Source organism: Arachis duranensis, chromosome 3 (genome assembly GCF_000817695.3).
Source record: "Arachis duranensis cultivar V14167 chromosome 3, aradu.V14167.gnm2.J7QH, whole genome shotgun sequence".
In the NCBI taxonomy this organism is placed as follows: Eukaryota; Viridiplantae; Streptophyta; class Magnoliopsida; order Fabales; family Fabaceae; genus Arachis; species Arachis duranensis.
This window is the reverse complement of record NC_029774.3, coordinates 109,954,236-109,976,493: the sequence shown is the minus strand read 5'-3', so window position 1 is coordinate 109,976,493 and position 22,258 is coordinate 109,954,236. Positions and strand designations below refer to the sequence as shown.

At 30.7% G+C, this 22,258-nt stretch overlaps 2 protein-coding genes across 18 annotated transcripts; one reads left to right on the top strand and one right to left on the bottom strand.

Moving 5' to 3' along the window:
• Positions 1-2,341: 2,341 nt before the first annotated feature.
• LOC107480135 (scopoletin 8-hydroxylase) lies at positions 2,342-6,028 on the top strand. The gene is made up of 4 exons (XM_016100271.3): positions 2,342-2,474; positions 2,883-3,275; positions 4,488-4,842; positions 5,641-6,028. Exons 1-4 carry the CDS (start codon positions 2,368-2,370, stop codon positions 5,884-5,886), a joined length of 1,101 nt encoding a protein of 366 aa, XP_015955757.1. The 5' UTR covers positions 2,342-2,367; the 3' UTR covers positions 5,887-6,028.
• Positions 6,029-8,711: 2,683 nt separating this feature from the next.
• Positions 8,712-14,258, bottom strand: LOC107480134 (uncharacterized). 17 transcript variants are annotated; one of them, XR_008007202.1, is made up of 8 exons: positions 13,539-14,255; positions 13,298-13,405; positions 12,235-12,453; positions 11,710-12,106; positions 11,086-11,153; positions 10,454-10,547; positions 9,344-9,406; positions 8,712-9,017 (listed from the first exon to the last, which is right to left on the bottom strand). XR_008007202.1 is itself a non-coding variant. In XM_052259442.1 (5 exons), exons 1-4 carry the CDS (start codon positions 13,609-13,611, stop codon positions 10,544-10,546), a joined length of 231 nt encoding a protein of 76 aa, XP_052115402.1. In that variant the 5' UTR covers positions 13,612-14,258; the 3' UTR covers positions 8,712-9,017; positions 10,454-10,543. The 17 variants fall into 17 exon arrangements, 4 of the variants coding, with proteins under 4 accessions (XP_052115402.1, XP_052115400.1, XP_052115399.1 ...); XR_008007206.1 differs by having other exon boundaries at positions 11,710-12,453; positions 13,567-13,640; positions 13,906-14,255; XR_008007203.1 differs by having other exon boundaries at positions 11,710-12,453; positions 13,539-13,602; positions 13,906-14,252.
• Between the last annotated feature and the right edge of the window lie 8,000 nt (positions 14,259-22,258).

Sequence of the window (22,258 nt, the reverse complement as noted above, 5' to 3'; positions counted from 1 at the left end):
TAAAAAATATTTTTAAAAAAATATTGTAAACGTCTTTATCAGAATAATTTATATTATTAAACATATAAAAGTTGTGAGTAAAAATTTTTTATTTTACATATCACCGCAGAAAATTTAAAAAACTCAATGAATATTTATTAATTATCATATATATGACTAATTTACTAGAACAAACCACGTTAAAAAAATGATATTTTTTACTAATGATATTAACATGGCCATATGGATGGTTATGTATTCAAGTCAATGATATTAATAAGCTTAATTATCAGTAGAGATATTTTTTGTTGTTGTGGCTTACAGTATCACTAACTAATGAATAGGTACATGTATAAAGATAAAATTTAAAGCTTTTGACACGACTAATCCAATTTAATTTTTTCATAGAGAGCTAGAGTCCACATATTTTACAACAAATATGTCACAACGGCTCTTTAATTTTGTTATGGAGTTAGAATTAATGTAGAATGTGGATATGAAGTACATGAGTGCTACAACTCATACAAGAGTGTGGGATAAGGAGAACTGAAATCGAACGGTTTGAATTTAGGGTTCGTAATCGGATGGTCCGATTAGAAAGACACAAATCGAACCATCCAATTTGAATATTTCAGTCACTTTCAGGCCAAGTGTCGAGCATGCAGCTTTTCTAGCAGCGGTGTTCCTCTATGCCATTTTTTTCCTTTAATCTCTACTCTCCTTCAGAAGTTACTATCTGCAACTCAATTTTCACCATTTCTTCTCTTTTTCTTCATTTTACTACTATAATTTCTTCTTCTTCTACTGTAAAAAAAAATTACAATGCCAAAAAAAGAAAATGTAAAAATATTGATCGTCTTGAACTACATATTATTAATTATCTCAATTATTTTAATTATGTAAGTTAATTTTTAAAATTTTTTATATTTCAAAATTTATGTTATTATTATTATTAGAAATATTACAGATTTATTATTATTATTAGAAGTTTAGAAATGTATATTTAAGGATTAGTTAAAAATATATATATTTAGATTTAGTTAGTTGTAATGAATAATAATGTTTGAATTAGATTAATATGATTGGTTAGTGAAAAATATATGTTTAGATCTTCTTGTAATAATTTTGAAGATTATATGTTTAGTCAGTTACGTTTAGTCTAATTATTTGTAATAATTTTGGGAATGATGGTTAAGAATTAGGTTTTGTGTATTATATGATATATATTATTTTAGTCACCAAAAAAATTGATATATATTATTTTGTTACGGTAATAATTAGTTATTTATTGTTAGATATTTAAATTGATATAAATATATTGTTGTAATTGAGGATTTAATAAGTGAAATATTATTAGTTAAATAAAAATTAGATTTATTTAGTTATTAGTTGTTATTAATAGTTAGTTAGTAATTATAATTGTTGGTGATCTAAAAATTGTTATAATTCATATTTCTCACTTATATAAATATAAATTTCACTCTCAGTTTTTTAACACTCAACTGAAACAATCAAGATACACTTTAAGGAAGAAGAAGAACAGTTCGAAGGAGAAGAAGAGATTCAAAAACTTAGTGGCACACAGATATATCTATACACTTATAAATATAAAAAATCGTACCACCCGATTTCTATTTGTCCGTTGAAATATTTTATATTATTCTAAAATTAGATGGATCAATTTGCTTTTCACAAAAAAAAAGAAAATTAATCCTACTAAAATTAAACGATCCGATTACAATGTCCAAAATTCAAAATTTTTTCTCCACATAAATTAAACAATTCGATTTGTGACTTCAAAATTTCATAACAAAAAAATCGAACAGTTCAATTTTTCTCTTCTAAATTTCAAATAAAACTGTGCCATATACCTGTATTGTACCCTCATGTCCATAACCAAACATAACAAACACGTTTTCAATATAAAAAAAAATGAGCCTCACAAGTCACAACAGCAGTCTGCAAAAAAAAAAATTGTATTCTCTTTCTATAAAATTTGTGTACCAAATTAAAGTGCCAGCCTGGCCTCTCTGATTAGTCTACCTAAATATTTAAGAAAAGTGTTAAGTAAATAATGATTATCTTAAACAACATAAATAATCATTAATTAAATACAAGTATACTATATCATAATTTAATACTACTTATTAATTTATTCTTTTAACTCTATTAATTTATATTATTTACACATTATTCAAAAATGTCAATATTTAATGGTTGATAGAATTAGATAGTACGTAGTTAATAGGGCACCCTAATTATTATTTTCATTTTTATATTTTCAAAAATCATAATTAGACGGACCTACTAACTTAACCCGCAATATAAATAGGGACCATGCTTTTTGCATCAGAGCATATCAAACACAAATTTCACTTAATACCCATAATGGCTCCAACTTTTAGCACTTCAGATTCACTTTATGAATTTGTTGTCAAAGAGGGAAATGGTGTTAAAGGCCTAGTAGACTCGGGTTTATCAGAGGTGCCAGAAAGGTATGAAGTTATGCAATATTGATACTTTACGTAATTTCACCGTTATATCCATATGCAAGAATATAATAAAACATTGGTTTGGATATTTCTGATTAATTTTTTAATATAATCAGGGGAGTTAAGAGAATGTGACAACGGCCTTCTTCTTTAAATAATTTGAGTCTTGCCTTAACCTTACAAAGGCGGATTCAAAAATCGTATAAAGGGACTAAAAATTCAGTAGATCGTATTTTAAATTAAACAAAAAGAAAAAATAATTCCAAAATTAATATAGAAAATAATATGAATGCCGTTCAAACCCAATACATGGAGGTTGAAAATAGCCTTGGGCAAAAAAAAAAATGTTAATTTAGATAATTAGATACCACCTTAAAATTATATCAGCTAATTGATGTAAATATTTTATAGGTACGTCCAACCCGAAGAAAAAAGAATCAATAAACTAAGAACAAGAAAACATAATGTTCCACCAATTGACCTATCAAAACTGAAGGGTCCAGATCACAAGAAGGTGGTGGATGAAATAGTTAGAGCAGCCGAGACAACTGGATTCTTCCAGGTGGTGAATCATGGTGTTCCTTTGGAGTTGTTGGAATCACTCAAAGATTCATCACACAGGTTCTTCAACTTGTCACCTAAGGAGAAATCTCTATTTTGCCCTGGGGTGAGTCCAAGTACAAAAGTGAAGTATGCCACTAGCTTTGCACCTGAGAAAGAAACAACATTAGAATGGAGAGACTCTATTAGTCTGGGGTATACCACCGATCAAGATGCTCTACAATATTGGCCTAATCAATGCAAGTATGAACTTCTCTTTAATTACTTTCTTGCATTTTTCCATCAGTATGTTTGAATTTGAAGTTAAATTAATAATTGGTTACAAAGTCTCACAAACAACTAACACATTAAATGTGTCCCACTAAAATGAGAACCATTCTCATGGACTGAAAGTTGCAATTAAAAATCTAAATATTCACCAGAAAGGCTAATTTTTTTCAATGTTGGAATAAAAATATGTATTACATCAGGTTATTTGACTTTAGGTAAATTTAATTCTGCTATGATTTTTTTTTTCAGAAGATAAATTGACGTTTTGTCTAAACATTTTTTTAATTAATTAAAAAAAACGCCATTGACGTTTTTATTAAAAAATATTTGTTTGGATTTAAAAATTATTAAACTACTAAACGGGACTACCGTTTTACTTTTATAATTTTTTTAATTATTGAAATAGAATTTTAACGAATTAAAAATGAGTAAAGTATTATTTTTGTCCCCCAATTTTTGGGATAAGTCCCAAAGTTGTCCCTAACATTTCAATCGTCATATTTAAGTCCCTAACGTTTCAAAACTGACTCAATGTTGTCGTGCCATTAGGAATCCGTTAACAGAATTGACGGCGGGACAAAATTGAGACGATTTTGAAACGTTAGAGACTTAAATAGGATGAAAACGTTGGGGACAAAAATAAAACATAGAAACAAATTTTAATTTTATCCTTCAATAATATCAATTTTTTACTATATATAGTATTCAATTATTTTTTAATCACATCTAAGTAAATTACACATAATCATATTACTTTCATTTTAAATAAATTAATTTTTTTATAATTTTACTCTTAAAAATTTTTAGTTATTATAAAATATTTTTAGAATGACTAGTATATAAACTTGTAGAAAAGAAAAAAAAAAATATTATTGAAAGATAAAATTAAATTAAAGTTTATTTTTATGTATCGTTTTTATTCCTAACGTTTTCGTCCTATTTAAGTTCCTAACGTTTCAAAATCGTCTCAATTTTGTCCCTCTGTCAATTCTGTTAACGGATCCCTAAGAAACTTAAATAACTATTGAAACGTTAGGGGCAATTTTAAGACTTACCCTAAACGTTAGGGACAAAAACGATATATACTTTACTCGTTAAGAAATAAAAATTACAGCGTCCTCAATTTCGTACAACACACATAATGAATCATTTTTGAGCAAAATATCCATCTGAATTCAATATCAGGGGAGCTGCACTTGATTATTTGAAATCCGCAAGCAAGTTGGTAAGGGACATATTAGAAGTGTTGATAGAGAGCTTAGAAGTGAAAGTAGAAGAGTCAATAGTTGATATTCACAGTGGTATGAAGGTAGTCAAAATGAATTATTACCCATCATGCCCAAATCCAGATCTCACTGTTGGTGTAGGGCCCCACTCAGACGTTGGAGCCATCACAGTGCTTCTTCAAGATGACATTGGTGGTTTATATGTCAAACTTGATGAAGATAATAATAATAATAATAATAATAATCAGAAAGAGTGGCTTGAAATTCCACCAATTCCTGGTGCTCTCGTCATCAACATTGGTGATACTATTGAGGTACATATGAAATAATTATTATTTTAGACTAATTATATTATTAAGTCACAACTACTCTCCTTCATCTTTTTTTTATTCTTGTGTTCTCGCTTAAATCGCAAGTTGACATACATAAGCATATTTAAAATAAGAATAAATTTTTAATTCTGTCTTTTTGAAAAAGATAAAAATAAAAATAGAGGATAAGTTATTTTGATCTCTTAGCATTTTATATTAATAAATTCCTCCTTTTTATTTAAGAACAAGTGCAAAATTAGTTTTATAAGATTCATAACATGTAATAAAACTAGAACACTATTATATATCTCCGATCTTTTTATCAATGATGTAGGATGGATTTATCTAATAAAAAACTGTTTTGTTCTTTGTATTCTTTAATTTGTTTGGTGATGAAATTTATGTTTACTACTCTTGCAAACATGGTTCTATGATTCAAAGTTAACTATATTACTTGATCAATCTGGCTCAATAAAAAAAATTGATTGACAATGCAATTTATTTAGTAAGAAAAAATGGCTAAAAATATATAATTATATTTAACAATATATTATTTTATTATATCTAATTCAATTTTCATTGAATCTTGTTGAGCTTCTAAAATTTTTTAAATCTTTAAATTTACTGGTTTAATTATTACTAATTTAGTTCTTAAAATCTCGCTTAAAAATAAATATTAGAGAATTCTAATTCTTTCTTCTTTTAGAACCTTCTTCGGTGGATTTACTTTAGACATAGCAATTATATATATAATTTTATTTTATTTCTTCTCTTTTCTAATAATGTTGTGCTTGGTGTAAGATACTAAGCAATGGAAAGTATAAGAGTGCTGAACATGCAGTAAGGACAAGCTCTAAATCGAGGGTATCAGTTGCACTGTTTAATTTTCCAAAACCTACATTGAAAATTGGGCCATTGGAAGAGCTTGTGAAGAAAGATGGGGTGGCTCGTTATAGAAGAGTTTTGTTCCAAGATTATATGAACAACTTCTTTACCAACACTCATCATGGAAAGGAGTCATCACTTGATTTTGCAAAATCAACCTAATAATTTGATGAGTTCGATTTGATCATCCACTTTGTAACTATAATTTATTTAGGGAATTTCTATGGTGCTGTTAGCAAAAATAAGCATGTGATGATGTTTTTGTGTGTCACTATAAAAATGCAATATGTGGCTATTGATCTCATTGATTGTTACGGAATAACTAGTGAACTAAGTTTCCATTCCTTGTTTGAAAAAAAAAGTCTCATTTTTTGCTGTTAGTTATTAAGTATAATTATATGTTTAATTAAATGAGGTATTTGAGCTATTAGTTAAACAAAAAAATGAATATAAAATTCATGTAATGTACTAAAAAAAGTTACAAAAGCTTATTTTATTATTTGATAAATGACGCTAGCATATATTAGAATATAATATATTAGAACATAATTGTGGAAAAATTTTATTAGATACATATAGAGTATATAAGACAAAATTAATTGATAATATTTATTAAATACTAACTACGTCAATTAACTAAGTTTATTTTTTTCCAAAAAAAAGTTAGAACTTAGAAGTGAAATTTAAATTCACAATTTTTATCTTAGTATGAAAAAATTATGTCATTTGAGTTATAATTTGTTAACATTAATTAAGTTATTATTGAGTTAAATTAGGGAATCTATTTTTTGGCCAAAATTAATTTTTATTTTAAATATTAAATATTAAATTTTAAATTTTAGAATAAAGTATATTTTTGTTCTTAAAATTTGCTAAACCTTTTAAAAATATACTATTTTATTTTGTTTCAGAATTTTTCGATTTACATCAAATATATCACTGATGATTAATTTGTCAAAAAACTTAAAAGACCAATTCAGCAATAATTTTACAAAAAAAACTTTTAACATAAATAAGTCAGACATAGTTATTATATATTATTAATGGATTAGTTCTAAAATTTTTAAAAATTTAGTTGTAAGGGGGTATATTTGATGTATATTAAAACAAAATAAAATTTAGAGGTATTTTTAAAATTTTTGACAAATTTTAAAGATAAAAAATATATTTTATTCTAAAATGATAAGTTTAAACAAGAGTATTACTTAACTAATATAAGTTTATTTACTATTAGGTTTTCTCTCCATTTAAAATTTGATTCTTGTTTCTTTGTTAACCTATTTTTAAAGATACTTATTATTTGAAATAAAAATTTAAACTTTGATAAAGGGAGTAAATATTGCCTTAATTGTCAAATTATTGATGTTAAATATTGTTAAACCAAAAAGAACCCTTTAATATTATTTAATTAATTAAATAAATATTACCAACCAATTCTATCTTACATATAGATATATAGCTAATAATAAGATTCGAAATTTTCTATAATTATATTCTACTATAATTATATTCTACTATATACGTTAACAAATAATAAAGCAAATTTTTGTAATATATTTTTGGTACAATACATGATTTTTATATTAATTTTTTTGTTACCAGTGCAACTTTTTGCTAAATTTTTAATATGGTCCAAATATCTCATTTAATTAATCACATAATTAATCTATAAAGAATGGGAGACTATCTTTTAAACAAGGAATTAGAACATAACCTACTAGCTACTCCGTATTCCGTAAGACTATAACAATGAGTGAGATCAATAGTCACGTGTTACATTTTTAGAATGACACACAAAGACATTATCACATATTTATTTTTGCTATCAGCACCGTAGAAGTTCCTATTTATTTAAACTCTATTTTTCAAAATGCATATTTAATGTCTAAAGTAATATGTGAGATGTGAAATATATTCATAACACACGGCTTGTGCCAATGAAACTTAGTTTCATGTCATAGTGCCTTACACTACAAAAAATTTTGGTAAAAACGGCCTTTTTTTATATTTACGGCGGTTTGAACCGTCATTAATAATGGCGGTTTCGTAAAGCGACGTAATTTTGGGTGTTATTCTAATTATTAGGGCGGTTTTTTAAAAACCGTCACAATTTTCTGAGTTAAAATAGCGATTTTTGAATAGGTTAAAACGGCGGTTCAAATTGCCGTTATTTTCAGGGTTAAAATGGCGTTTTTTAGATAGGTTAAAACGGCGGTTTGAACCGCCATTTTTACTCTAACAGAGTGGCGTTTTGGTTGGATAAAACGGCGATTTAAACCGCTGTTATTTCTAGGGTTAAAATGGCGGTTTTGAACCGCCATTATTACCCTAACAGTAACGTTTTAGTTGGTTAAAATGACATTTTTCAACCGCCGTTTTACCCTGACAGTGACCTTTTTTATCATTTAAAAAAATAATTTTTACCGTCATTTTTATCGCCTTAAATAATTGTGATTAAAATTTCACAATAACAAAAAATTATAATCCATAAATGAAATATTATATAACTCAAACAAAATATTAATATAATATATAATTTTTTATTATTGAAAATCAAAAGTAATAACTCTAATACAAAACCTTGTCTTACTAAACTTACCAAAATACAAGCATTGCAATAAACACTAATCAATTAAATCTACCATCCAGTTTCCTAAACTATGTTAATATCTAATGTATTTTAACCATCTAATAAGTGCTGTTTTTACTAAGAATATGAATATACAAGACAAGTAACGTAGCTAAGTGATGATGAATAAAATTTGGAGGCCAAAAGTTTCTTCCTTTTGTAATTAACTTTAAAACAAGCCTGCCTTAGTTTCTTGGTCTCTTGTGTGAGTTTCATTTCGGAAATTCGCTCCAACATCTTTGTTTCTTGCTCCAACACTCCAACTTCATTATCCAAACTCATCTCTTACAAATCTTTGTAAGATTTGTAGGAACCTCGCGGAGGGAATTTTTATCAAGCCGGTTGTAATAAATTGAAATTATAACAATAAAAAGATTTCATTAGAAACAATATATAACTAGTCAAATAATATAAAGAGAAAAAATAAAATTAGATTGGTAGAAAGAGTCGAGAAAATTTATTAAAAAACTGAAATATGAGGCTTGGGATAACACTCCTCAGGATTTTGTATTTGCCATTCAGTTGCTCTCTTCTTTGTTTCTCAGTTGCAAAGTGTTTGGTGCTTTTTCCTTCCCTTCCTTTGCCCACCGAAGCCTTGACCCTGTTGAAGTCGAGCACTTCCATGTCAAGTTGGCTTCCATCTCCTTCAATCTCATCCCCTCCACTGAAAAGAAAACCACTTCTTGAGTTCCTCCATTCATCAAGAAATAACCCATCTTCGAGTTAATAAAGGGTTCAGCTCAACAAAACAAATAAAGCTCCAATATTTGCTACACTGATTGGAAAGGAAGCAAATTAAGCCTGTTAAAGTATCATCAGAATTCACAACTAATAATAACCAGATTTTTCAGAAAAAGTAAATATCTATTACTGGTTGTAAATTAAGCCAAAATGCCAAATATTTACACGCTCTTAATTATCTAGAAAATGAACTTTAAAAGTTCCACCCTAAAGATAATTAATTAAGTGTTAATCATATTATATTCTCACCTTATTAAAGTGAAAATAATTTGTTTAGCTTGGTGTTACCACAAAATTCAGGATCTCTTTACACTGAAAAGTAGCAAAATGTATAGATCAAGATATAGATACATATAAATATAAAAGTAGCCTGTGATTTAAGATACTAGTTAAAAAAAAATTGCTTTGAGAAATTGGGTCAGAAAATCTGTGTACAAGAAAAAGAATGGGAGCCCAAAATTTTTCATCACTGAACACTGAACAACATAAGGTTATTTTAGATACTAATAATGGCATTTCGCATAAAATAAATGACTCTATTCCAAACGGATGCTGGCCAATAACATATATAAACAATACTATGTATATTGATGGATGATTATTATTTGGATATAATGAGCATGAATGCATGATGACATAGACATACTAACAGTCTTAGTCAGATGCCAAAATATAACATAGAAGCAAAGAAAATTAATACATAGCTAATTTTAATTTATTTATTGCGTCACATATATATATAAAATTATATATACGAACATTAATACATAGCATAGAAGCATGATATGTATATAAGATTATATATACGAACAGCACAGCTTTGACTTGGTGTCACAATATATGAAATCAACTTTTTGGGATTTTGACAGTGCAGAAAGCAGTAGTAGTAGAACTTATGCTGTAATTAAACAATTCTATTTTATTATGAATCTATATAACTTTTAAGCTAATCATCAAATCATCATCGCAAACTAATTAAACTTATATGAACCGTAAAATCATATATAATTCTTGAAGAAATAACAACTAAGAAAATAATAGCAGAAATAAAAAACTATCTCATTATCCCCGCGGTTCAGTTGCTGCTATACATGTGTTCTTATGATTTTAGTGACCTCAGTAACTAGTTCTGAGGCTACAATTTCATCATGCAGTGATGTGATTAAGAACCTAAAGCCTTGTGTGAGTTACTTGGTGATTGAAAGTGGTAAACCACCAGGACCATGTTGCTCTGGCGTTAAAGCTCTTACAGCTACTCCAGCAACCTCTGCTTATAAGAAAACTGCATGCTAATACTAAATTTAAACTAATTATTTCAAGGTCACAAGCACTATTTAAGTTCCGCATGTTAATACTCACCAGATGAATGAAAAGATGATGTCTATCTTCAACTGGTTCTTATTTAAGTAGCTTCCATCTTCTAAATAGTTCCAAATCAATTTATCTTCATCACCTGCACATAAAACAACCTCATTGTTAACAATTTCATTGTTCTCTAAAGCAAATAACTTAACAAAGCACAAAAACAAGTTTCAAGCTAATAAAAGAATTTGTTGATATGTCTGCAAAAGAGATATGCGTGCCACATACAACAATGATTGAATAAATGCATAGACAAAAAAATAAGTATTCAAGCAATTCATCAAACACGTGCTATGCAAATCAGTAAAGCACCAACCGAGAGCATATTTACAAATCAAAACCGCGAAGAGAATGCAAATTTGTATACATGCATGTAAGAAAAAATCGAAGAAATTACATGAAGACCTTACCCCAATCTCTGCTAACAAGGAAGAAAATCAAAACCTAAAATTACAGAAATAGAAGTAGTAACAATTTGCAAAACAAAATATGAGTAATTAAAAGAAGAGAATGTGAATTTGTATATAAGCCTAATTCAACGAAGATGGAGAAGGGGAAGCTTCACAGAGGACAACACGGTGGAGCAGGAAAAATCACACAGCAGATCCATCAATTGAAGCGAAACATACCTTTGGTAGCACAGTGCACTGTGATCTAGTTCTTGTAGTATCAAAGGCATGAGAAGCCGCAGCAGCAACTGAAGCCGACAATCCAGTGTTTGAAGATTAAATTGGGAGTCAAAAATAAAAAAATACCAAGCACAAAAGGTTTGAAGTTCAGATCACAAATTTCTATAATGACCAAACTAGAGAAATGGTGGACAAAATTGAAACCAAAACTTTGCAAAAAATCAACATTCAAAAACCAAGCTTTATCCTACTAAGTGGCAATGTTTATGTGTTCAATGAATGATAGTGGAGTGACTATCAAAAACCAAACAATCAGGCATCGGCAATACATTTGAACACAAAGACCTTTTTCTACTGGCTCCGGGTAAAGATTTCAAATTTAATAGCTCAATTATGAATGCCCTGGCTTGTGAGTTAGAAGTAAATCTATATATCAATATATAAACAAAAAGAAAGAGAGTAAGAGGGTAAAATACCTGTGCAGAAGACTAGTTTTATGAAGAGGGACATATAGTCATTTGGAACAAAGCAATACTAGTTTCTTTTGTGAGTATTTCCTAAAAAGCTGAATCATAAAATGCTATTTATCACACAATTGATTTGCAGAAAAAATATAGGAATTACCCTTATAAAAGGCAGTGATGATTTCATAGATCCCAAATCGAGCTCCGAGACCAAGAATCCTTCTAAATTAAAAAAATCCGGTATTGAAGCTCTTGGACAGTGGCAATCTTGTGTTAAGAAATGAAGGGGAATCAAATCCAAAGGCCTATTTGTGGCAAAGCTTTGATTATCCTACAGATACATTCTTGCCAACCATGAAGTTGGGAAGGGACCTCCGAAAAGGTTTGGACTGGCGCATAACTTGTTGGAAGAGTCCAAATGATCCATCACCTGGAGACTTTTCTCTTGGTTTAGTTGACTTGTAAGGGATTATCCAGTCTATTACATGATGAATGGCACACAAAAAGTATATCGCTCTGGACCTTGGAATGGTCTTTACTTCAGTGGATTCCCAGATCTGTCCTTTACATATGTTTTTTAAGACAGTTTTGTCACAAACAAGGATGAGATATCCTATAGTTATAACACCAAGGTTGATTCTATCATTGGAAGATGTGTAATAAGCCAAACAAGTCAATCTTTTACAAGTTATTTATGGGATGACAATCTTCAGAATTGGAAAGTTTCTGGATCAACGCCAGGTGATGTGTGTGATAAATATGACCTTTGTGGAGCCTATGCTTATTGCAGTGTAGCAGAATCAAAGCATGTTTGCCAATGCTTTAAAGGGTTCTGTCCAAAGTCACCAGAAGAATGGAACTCAAACAACTCCTCACAAGGATGCATTCGCGACGATCCATTAAGCTGCAATGTCACAAGCACTGATGTGTTTGTCAAATATACAGGCTTGAAAGTGCCAGATACTCAGCATACTAAGCTGCATGAGAATATTAATTTAGATGAATGCAGAAATCTGTGTTTGAAGAACTGCTCTTGTATGGCTTATGCCAATTCAGACATAAGAGGAGGAGGCAGTGGCTGCGCCATGTGGTTCGGCGATCTAATTGACATCAAACTGTTTCAAAATGGTGGTATTATGCCAATTGGAAGGAATTAGCAGACAAAAGACTCAATGGAGAGTACAATGAGAAAGAACTGCTGAGATTGATAAGACTGGGAATCGCATGCACCCGCTGTGACCCACAATTAAGGCCAAGCATGAGGCAAATTGTAAGCATCCTTGATGGCAAGGACAGCTTACTCGTCGAACCGAGCAAAGAGAGCAGGGAAGAATGGAGAGAAAGAAATGCAATTTCTTTGTCACTCATTAGAAGAATCCAAGCTCTTGGAATACAGTAAGAAGTTACAGAACACAATGAAGTAACCAAAATGGAAACTAAATTTTGTAAAACATACATTTTCTTCTTTGTCTCTCCATGTTTTATCTATTCTCTAAGTTTATTGTCTATGAAGGTTGTATATAACAGAAAGTTTGATGTATCAGTGTTACTTTGTGATGAAGCAGGACTCAGACTACATATATCTATCTATACACATCCTTTTCCTTTTTCTTTTTTTTCTTGATTCATTGCCACAATCAAATTCTGTATCTATCCAACACACTTTTAAGAAAATGAAAAACTTTACACTCAAACATTCAGCATGATAGAAATTAAAGCAATCCTCTTAGAAGTATATCTGTTCTTACACAATGCATCATGCATCTATTCATCTGCATCAATTCCAACTCATTTGATGAAACCGAAGAGGAACTCCCTGATAGTGACTTGTCCATTATTGTCCCAGTCCATTTCTTCTGCAAGGATGAGAAGACAACCAAAAAGGGATGTTAAAGCAGGTAATAACAATATTGTTGTATATTTTAATGTATATTTTATCATCCAAAACGGCATGCACGACAAACACCGAAGGTTCAAGCTCCAGCTTACCAGCTTCAATCTTTGCCAGATCTAATACCTGGTTTATAAGTGACACCAAAGCTTTTCCACTTCCCTGCGCCATTCTCACATACTCCACTTAGTATTTACAACCTAAAACACAAACACACTACCAAAACCTCACAGCACATTGAAAAAAATAAGAAAATCAAAATACACAGTTTTACTTTTCTCCAATAATAACAAATTCAAAAAAGCTTAAAAACCAGTACCAAATGAATAACAACGAAAATCACAAGGAATTTATATCCACGTATTCACACACTCTCATGTTTCAATCGAATTGGTAAAAAATCTAGCAAAGGAGAGAAATAATTCATACTTTTGAACCCTAGAATGTGAAAAGTAGCGAGCTGACCTGCTGATCCAGAACAAAAGGGAGACACTGAAGATTTGGCAGAGAGGACACAGGACGACAAGGAGGAAGCCGGAGGAGATCGTCGCTGGAGGAGGCGTCGGAGGAGGGAGATCGTCGCTGGAGCAGACGTCGCAGGAGGAGATCGTCGCTGGAGCAGACATCGCCGGAGGAGATCGCTGTTGGAGGAGATCTTCGCTGGAAGAGATATCACCAGAGAAGATCGCCGTCGAAGGAGAACCCAGGAGGAGATCATGTAGTGTTTCAACTTTTTGCTCGAACACGGTGATACAGGTTAGCGTTTTTAAAATGAGGGTTTGGTCAATTTTTGCATTTTAAATATAGTTAATGACAATGGCGGTTCAAATCCGCCAGAATTACCGAAAACCGCCATAAAATACGAATCAATTATGGCAACAACGAAAAACGACGCAATATCTAAATATTATGGAACCGCCCTAATACAAATGCCATTTTAAACTTTTTTTTATAGTGCTTAGTATATTGGTGTGCCACATATCACTTGTCATGAATATATTACCGGATTGGTCATAATAAAACTGTAAAAATATTTGTGAAGAAATAGAAATTAATCCATATTAGCTCAAAAATATTTTATTTTATATTTATTAATTATTTTTGTACTGTTATAATAAATAAATAATATTAGACGTAACACGTATGTAATAATGACGGACCTAAAAAAATTTATGTTGGAGAGGCAAAAATAATACACATTATTATTAAAATATATATTAATTTAAATTTAAAAATATAAAAGTGCACATTAATTATTCGAATATCAAAAAAATCAAAAATTACATTAGCTGCTAACTTTTTTCGCTTTAAATCTTGAAGGTACTTTTCTTCTTGTTTTCATATTTTGAAAATGTTGAATAATTGTTTCATTATCAACTTGATTGAATGTCTCTCTTTCTATATATGTAATCAAACAATCATTCAACCACTCATCTTCCATCCGATTACGAAGTCGACTCTCTATGATATTCATAGCAGAAAATGTTTTCTAAACTGATATCGTTGCTACAGGTAGAATCAAAGCTAATTTCAACAGAAGAAATACCAATGGATAAACAATATACTTTTTTGTCTCAACTAACTTTTGAGATAGTCCACTGATTCCATTTATGTTTGAGAATTGATCATCAAGACGCATATCCAATATAAAATTCTCAAGGTGACTATCAAGTGCCAAAAGTTGAATAGAAGAAAATTCACGTGGATAAAATTCAGCTAAACGAAGCAACTTCTCCTTATCAAATGCAAAAAACGAGTCACTTGGATTCAAACAAGCTATATATAGAAGTAGCTCGGTATTTACCTCTATAAAACGATTGTTAAGCTCTTGAAGTTGTATATATAAAATAATTCAACTTAAAAATGATGTAAGTTTGAGACCTTTTGGATTTTGCGCCTTGATCTTCCTTGTGTTACAAATATGTCATTCATATTTGGAACAAGAATATTGTGACTATCACAAAATAGTGAAACTTCATTGAGCAAAGAGGACTAACCATCGTCTTTTATACTTTGCAATCGTTGCTTGGACACTTTAACCAATGTCATAGCATTTATAATGTCTTGATTACTTCTTTGTAGAGTTTGAGACAACTCATTAGTAACTCCTAATATACTTTTCATCAAATATAAATTGAATACAAATTCAAAAGATTGAATATGATTCAATAATTGACATCTTTCAGCTTTTTGTTCAGGATTATTTCCATCTTCCTCAATGACTTCAAGAACTTCTACCACGGAAGAAAAAATAGAAATCAAGCGAAGTATTGTACGATAATGTGAGCCTCATCGAGTATCACTGCCATTTTCAATGTTGTTTCTTGATTTAAGCCATGTCCACTAGAAACATCTCCATTTTATAATGCAACAATTGTCTTTTGTATTTGACTTTCACGAAGCATGTCTTTATGTTTACAAGAAGCTCCAACAATATTGCACAAACTAGCAAGCAAATTAAAAAGTAGTGCAATTTCGACCTGTTCTTTACAACAACCACAAGTGCTAATTGAAGTTAGTGAGCAAAACAATGAACATAAAAAGCACAATCATTTTCTTTCATTATCAAACTTTTTAAGCCATTAAATTCTCGCTGCATATTAGTAGCTCCATCATAACCTTGTCCATGTATTCTTTGTTAAGCTTAAATTATGCTTTGCTAATAAAGATTCTAAAGCTACTTTTAACGACAACGCATTTGTGCTAGAAACATGGACAAGGCCAAGAAATCGCTCTATTATAATCCCTTCTTTGTTCACATACCACAAACAAACAGCCATTTGTTCTTTAACAGAAATGTCTCGAGCTTCATCAACTAAAACAACAAATAAATCATCTCCAAGATCATCAATAATAACTTTAGTAGTTTCACTTGCAGCAGCTCTAACAATATCTTTTTGAATTTTAGGTGCTACTAGCTTAAGGTTTCCACGAGCATTTTTGAAAACACGATTAATCTCTGTATTATGTTGAGCAAGAAAGTCAAAAAGCTCCAAAAAATTACCTTGATTGTTTGAATTATGCGATTCATCATCACCATGAAAGGCCAATCCTTGTCGCAATAAGAACCTAATGCACTCAATTGTTGCTGTTAAGTGAATTCGGTAATCTCTTTTAGTTTGGTCTGAATGCTTTTGAAAAACAACTTTAATATGTTGCTTTAGCTTCATGAGTGCTTCGCATTTTCTTTGAGCTTGATTATGAGCACTATCATGATTTCCAACATGTGTTTGTAATCGCTCATTCTTTTTCCAATTTGAAAAGTCCTCTTTTACAAAAGCATCATCACTCGCACTATCAGGTTTCATAAGATAGCAACATAGACAAAAGATATCATCTTTTAAAATACTATATTTCAACTAATTGCCAAATTCATCAAACCAATCAGCATTAAATCTACGGAGAGAAGTTTCAAAATATATTTGTGAAAAATCATGTTCTCTTTGTTGACAAAGGCCTTTTTGCAAATAAGCTCGTCTAACTTCATCTCTGTCATTTGGATCATAATTTGAAATTTTGGGTCGTTATCCAGGATCAGCTACCAAATTTTTCACATTGAGTTCTAAGAACTTCTTTTTATTAGAAGATACTAATGGAGTGAGTTCAAATTCTAGTGGTAGCTTTCTTTTGAAATATTTTTCCATTACTGTTTCTAAAAATAAAAATATATATATATATATTCTAATTAGTAAATTGATCAATTCACTTTTAAAAATTTATATGCAATATAATTACATATAATAGAATAGAACGAAAGATAAACAAATAAATAATAAGGATCACTAAATTGAGAATAAAATAAAATATATAAATTCATGAAGAGAATATAAAATAGATTAATATCTAAACTATAATTGTTTGAATTAAAATTTGAAAATATTAAAAAGAGAAACAATGAAATTGAAAGATACATAAAGTCATAAAGAGCTATATAAAACAAAATAGAGAATTTAAAATTTACCTTTTGATGAAGAGAAGATGACCTAGGCATGGCGAAAATTCCCGGCGGGGTGGGTACCCGCGGGAATTTACCCGTCAGGGGACAGGTATGGGGGGCAATTTCTACCCGACTCGTTTAATCCCCGTGTATATGAAAAGACAAAAATGCCCTTAGTATATATATAACATTTGTGATTCATTGTTGGAGAAAGAAAACCTAGCCATCGTCACATTATACTCACTGCTCAGTGCTCACACTTTACTGCTGCTTCAAAGACCAAAAACTCTTCTCCTCTTCACTCTTCACCGTGAAACCATCAATCTTGTCTCGTCTCCTCTCCTCGAACATCGCCGACCGCCGACCGCTGACTGCCGCGTCTCCTCTCCTCTCCTTCTCGAATATCACCGAACCCTCTCCTCTCCTCTCCTTCGTGTCTCCTCTCCTCAGCGCCGCCTCCCAACCCCTGAGTGGCTCGATCGCTCACTGCAGGTCTCGATCTCACTGTGGCGGCCACGTCGTCCTCTTCTCGTCGCTGGTCTTCAGCTCTTCACTAGTCTGCTCTTTTTCTCCGTCAGGTAAGTCAGTCTTGTGGCTTTGAAATTTTTGTTGTTGAGTTCTATTTAGGATTGATTTGATTCTGGATTTCTAATTTAGAGTAATTAAGTTTAGAGTTCTGAATTTTCTGGTTATGATTTCTATTTAGGGTTGATTTGATTTTAAATTTTTGATTTAGGGCAATTAGGTTTCTGATTCTGATTTCTATTTAGGGTTATTTGATTCTAAATTTTTAAATTTGGATAATTAGCTTCTGAGTTCTAAATTTGTGATTCTAATTTCTATTTTGGTATTTTAATTTTTTTTATAATTTTCTGGTGATTATTACCAGATCAATGTGATTTTTGAATTTAAAAAATTTGCAACATTCACCCTGGTTTGATATCGAATTATCGACATGCAATTTCTAAATCTGTTGATTTCCTTTGAAGCATGCTTAAAGAATATTCATCCATCTCTTCAGTTACATGAATAGCAATTATTAATTTTATGTATCAATTTTGAATTTTAGCATTTATGTTTTCTGAAGTGATTTTGACAATTGTAACTCGCAGATTTTATTTTATTTGATTTGGGATTAAAGTGATTTTGATTCATAAAGATGAATAGTTATTTGAATGCCTAATTTTTATTTTTTTAAATAGTTCGTTTGTAATAATTTATATATGTGGATTAGATAGAAACTTCAAATTTAGTTGAGCCAAAAGTCATGTGGAGTGTTTGTCTCTTAGCGTGCACTCTCCTAATACTACTAATTATAATGATGGATTGTCATGTCTAAAGAAAATTAGCATCAAAGTAGGCATTATAAACATAATGTTGACGAGATTAATAACATATATATTTATTGATTTTCTAATTCTGTTGATTTTCTTTGAAGTATGCTTAAGGAATATTCATCCATCTCTTCAGTTACATGAATAGCAATTGTTAATTTCATGATTTATAACTCACAGATTTTATTTGATTTGATTTGGAATTAAAGTGATTTTGATTCATGATTGAGAATATTTTGATTCATGATTGGAATTAAAGTGATTTTATATTATTGACTTATTGAGTTATTATATGATTTTAGCTTTAAATTGTTTTCTTGTCGATGTAGGATTCAAGTAAGTCGAAATCTACCATCACTACCATTACGGGATGAAAGGAAAATTGAGACGGTGGAATTATGTTTTTATGATGTCATGAACTTTATTTGGTTGTTTATGAATATGGTTGGTTGTTTATGTAATATTTGGTTGTTTGTGGATATGTTTGGATGTTTATGTTTGTTGTTATTGTTATTTAAGTCTTTAAAGACTATGGATATTATGTTTGTAATGGCAATTGAGGATTATCTTTGATTTTCTCTAATTTTTTCATTTTTTTCAATTTTTATTAATTTTTATAAAAATCCGCGGATATCCGCGGAGACCCAAGTCCCCGGCGGATATGGGGTCCCCGTTACCCGTCATGGGGATTTGAAATCATGAAACTAAGAAAAAGGTTTAAGAGAATAAATGAGTGACGGCTAGGATTTGAAAATAGAAGAAGATAAAATGATAAAATGGGTTTGGACTTTTAATAATTGGGCTTAGTTTATTTGTAGTGGGGTCATTTAAAATTTAAAATCGGAACATATATATATATATATATTGGTTTAAAAATATGAAATGAGACTGGGGCAAGTGCCCCCCATTCATAAGCTTGGGTCCGTGCCTGATTACATACATAAATTTATAAATATTAAATTAAAAAGTAATTTTAAATTATTGTCTCTCTAATATTACTACAACACTAACAAGTGTCAAAGTGCAATTTTAGATATCATCAACATGATAATCAGTGGCTAAGAGAAGGAGGGTTGAATGTTGGCCTCCTTTTAACTTGGCTTGTACCTTTGCTTCCTTTAGAGTGAACACAGGAGATACTTAGATTTTGTCTCCTAGCGTGGTAGGAGTCAAAACAGAGTTTTTTGTAAGAATTGTTATAGTGAAACGTGTTTGAGTAGACAATTCAGTAGATACTTTATTTTTGTCTTCTGTATTGCAGAACTAGTAACAGAGAAGAGAGTACAGAACGACACATAGATGTATCCTGATTCGGCTACCCAGTGCAATGTAACCTACATCCAGTCTCCATCACAACAATGATGGAATTTTCACTATCTTTTTAATAGATTACAATCACCAATTCTCCTTAGGATATACCCCAATCCTATCTGGAACAAGTCCAGATTCTAACCCAACCTGAACTTGACTAGGACTCACCCTAACTTTCAACTGTAAAGTGCTAACCTAACTTGTAAGAAAATCTCCTCAAGATCATGACACAAAATAGAAATATTAACAAAGGATTTTTTAAAATAACTTAGGTTTTTTCTCCAAGTCTAGCTCTTTGCCTTTTTTCTGTCATTGGTTTTTTCTTACAAACCTCACCATATTTATTTTTTTCAATGAAACTCAGACAGACTAAATTGAGAAAAAGAACTACAAAATAAAAACTATAAAGGAGAAGAATAAGAATAGCTCAGGGAGGTATGGAGACCAAAACTATTCCTCTTTCTCTCTTGCAATCAATCATTGGCCATTCACCCCTATTATAGAGGAGTGAAGCTTCCAGGGCTTGAACCATCTTTAGCACTTAGTTTGTCTTCTTCTTCAACAATCAGAATTCACAACAGCATGGTCAGAGGAGAGAGAGAAGACCGAGGCATTGACATGCAACCGTACCTTTCTCTTTCATCTTTTTTCTTCAATCTTCTTGAATTCAGGCCATTGATCTTTGCTTTGACCCTAAGTTTGTTTCTTGGCCATTGATGAACCACTGCGCGCTTTTGACTTCACTATTTTTATAGTTTCTTGAATGGTGCTCGAGACTCAGAGAATTTCTTTCGCGGTTTCTTGGTGAAGTACAAATGAAAAAAAAAACTTTTGTGATCTTCTGTTACGTTGAGATCTTCCTCGATTATAGCCCATTTTTCTTTTTCTTCTTGCTTATGAATAGAAACAAGTTTTTCGTTCTTCTCTTTACCCTAGCTCCAGAGATTTTCTTTTTCTTTCTTCTTGGTACAAAGAGTGATGTGATAGAAAGGAAAAGAAAGAGAGAGAAGAGAGAATTTGGTTCGGTGGGTGAAGAAAAATGTTTCAAATGAATTTTAATTTGTTTATCCGATTAGTGACTTGGTTGAAGTGAGATTGATTTAGGTATGGCCACTGAATTGGGCTTGGAACTTTATTTAGGCCAGATTTAACTTCCTTCATTTGACTAGAGGCTTGATTTATTTCTAACGAAAGAAATTGTGATGATAGCAGAGTTATTTTCTTGTACCATTGTGTGTGCATTTGGACTTGGGTATTAGTTTTTTGGGCTAACTTCTTAATTTCCTGTACACTAAACTAAATAATATTAAATAATTAATAATTAATCCAATAATATTTATTCATCATCTTAATCATGGTTTAGTTGACTAAACTCAACAATCTCTCCCTTTATGACAAACATTAAAATGAATTGAAAGTAAAATGAGAGGGATTTTTAGAAAACTTTCCTTTGATATTTTCAGTATCACGAGGCTCCCCATTTCTTTTGATTTCCAAGCTCCCCCTGAATGTTAGCTTTTTGCAACCTGATACTAAGATATTATTCACAAAAAAATGCCAAACATTCAAATATTTTCAAGGCTTTTATCCAATTTATCAATCAGTCTTGAAAACAAGCATAAATCTAAGCTAATCCTATTATATCTTAATAAATGTCAAGCTGTGAATTCAAGAACATTTCAAATTATAAGCAGCAGCTTCATCCATCATATTCTAAGCAGCTCTCATGTTTCAAATAGTTTATCACAATTCACGAATCAGAGGCAACCGAGGCAGCCATTTTAGACAGTCACTTTCAATTTATTTTTCTATCTCCACCTTTTGTTATCAAGGAGGGTAACCTGCAAGAATTAGATCAACAAGCAGACTAGAATAGCAACTGAGCAATCATGTTAATGACCGAGTTAATAATCTAGTGCTATTACAGTTAACCCAAAATAGATAGTATTTAAAATAGTGTCCAGAAAGCTAAAAAATAGTAAAGTAGAGTCTCAATGAAATTTAGAAATAACAACAACATATTAATCTTTTAGCAGCAGCAGGGGACAAATACTAGGCATCAGAGCTTCCATCCTCAATTTCCAAATTTTCTTCCTCTGGCTCAATCAATACTTGATCCTCATCTAGTGAGTCAAGGTACTTTAGAAGTACTTCAACTCTACTTTGAGACTTTAGCAAAGATTTCTCATTTTGGAGTGCAAGTCTCCGAGATTGTTGGCTGGAACTGACCATTTGT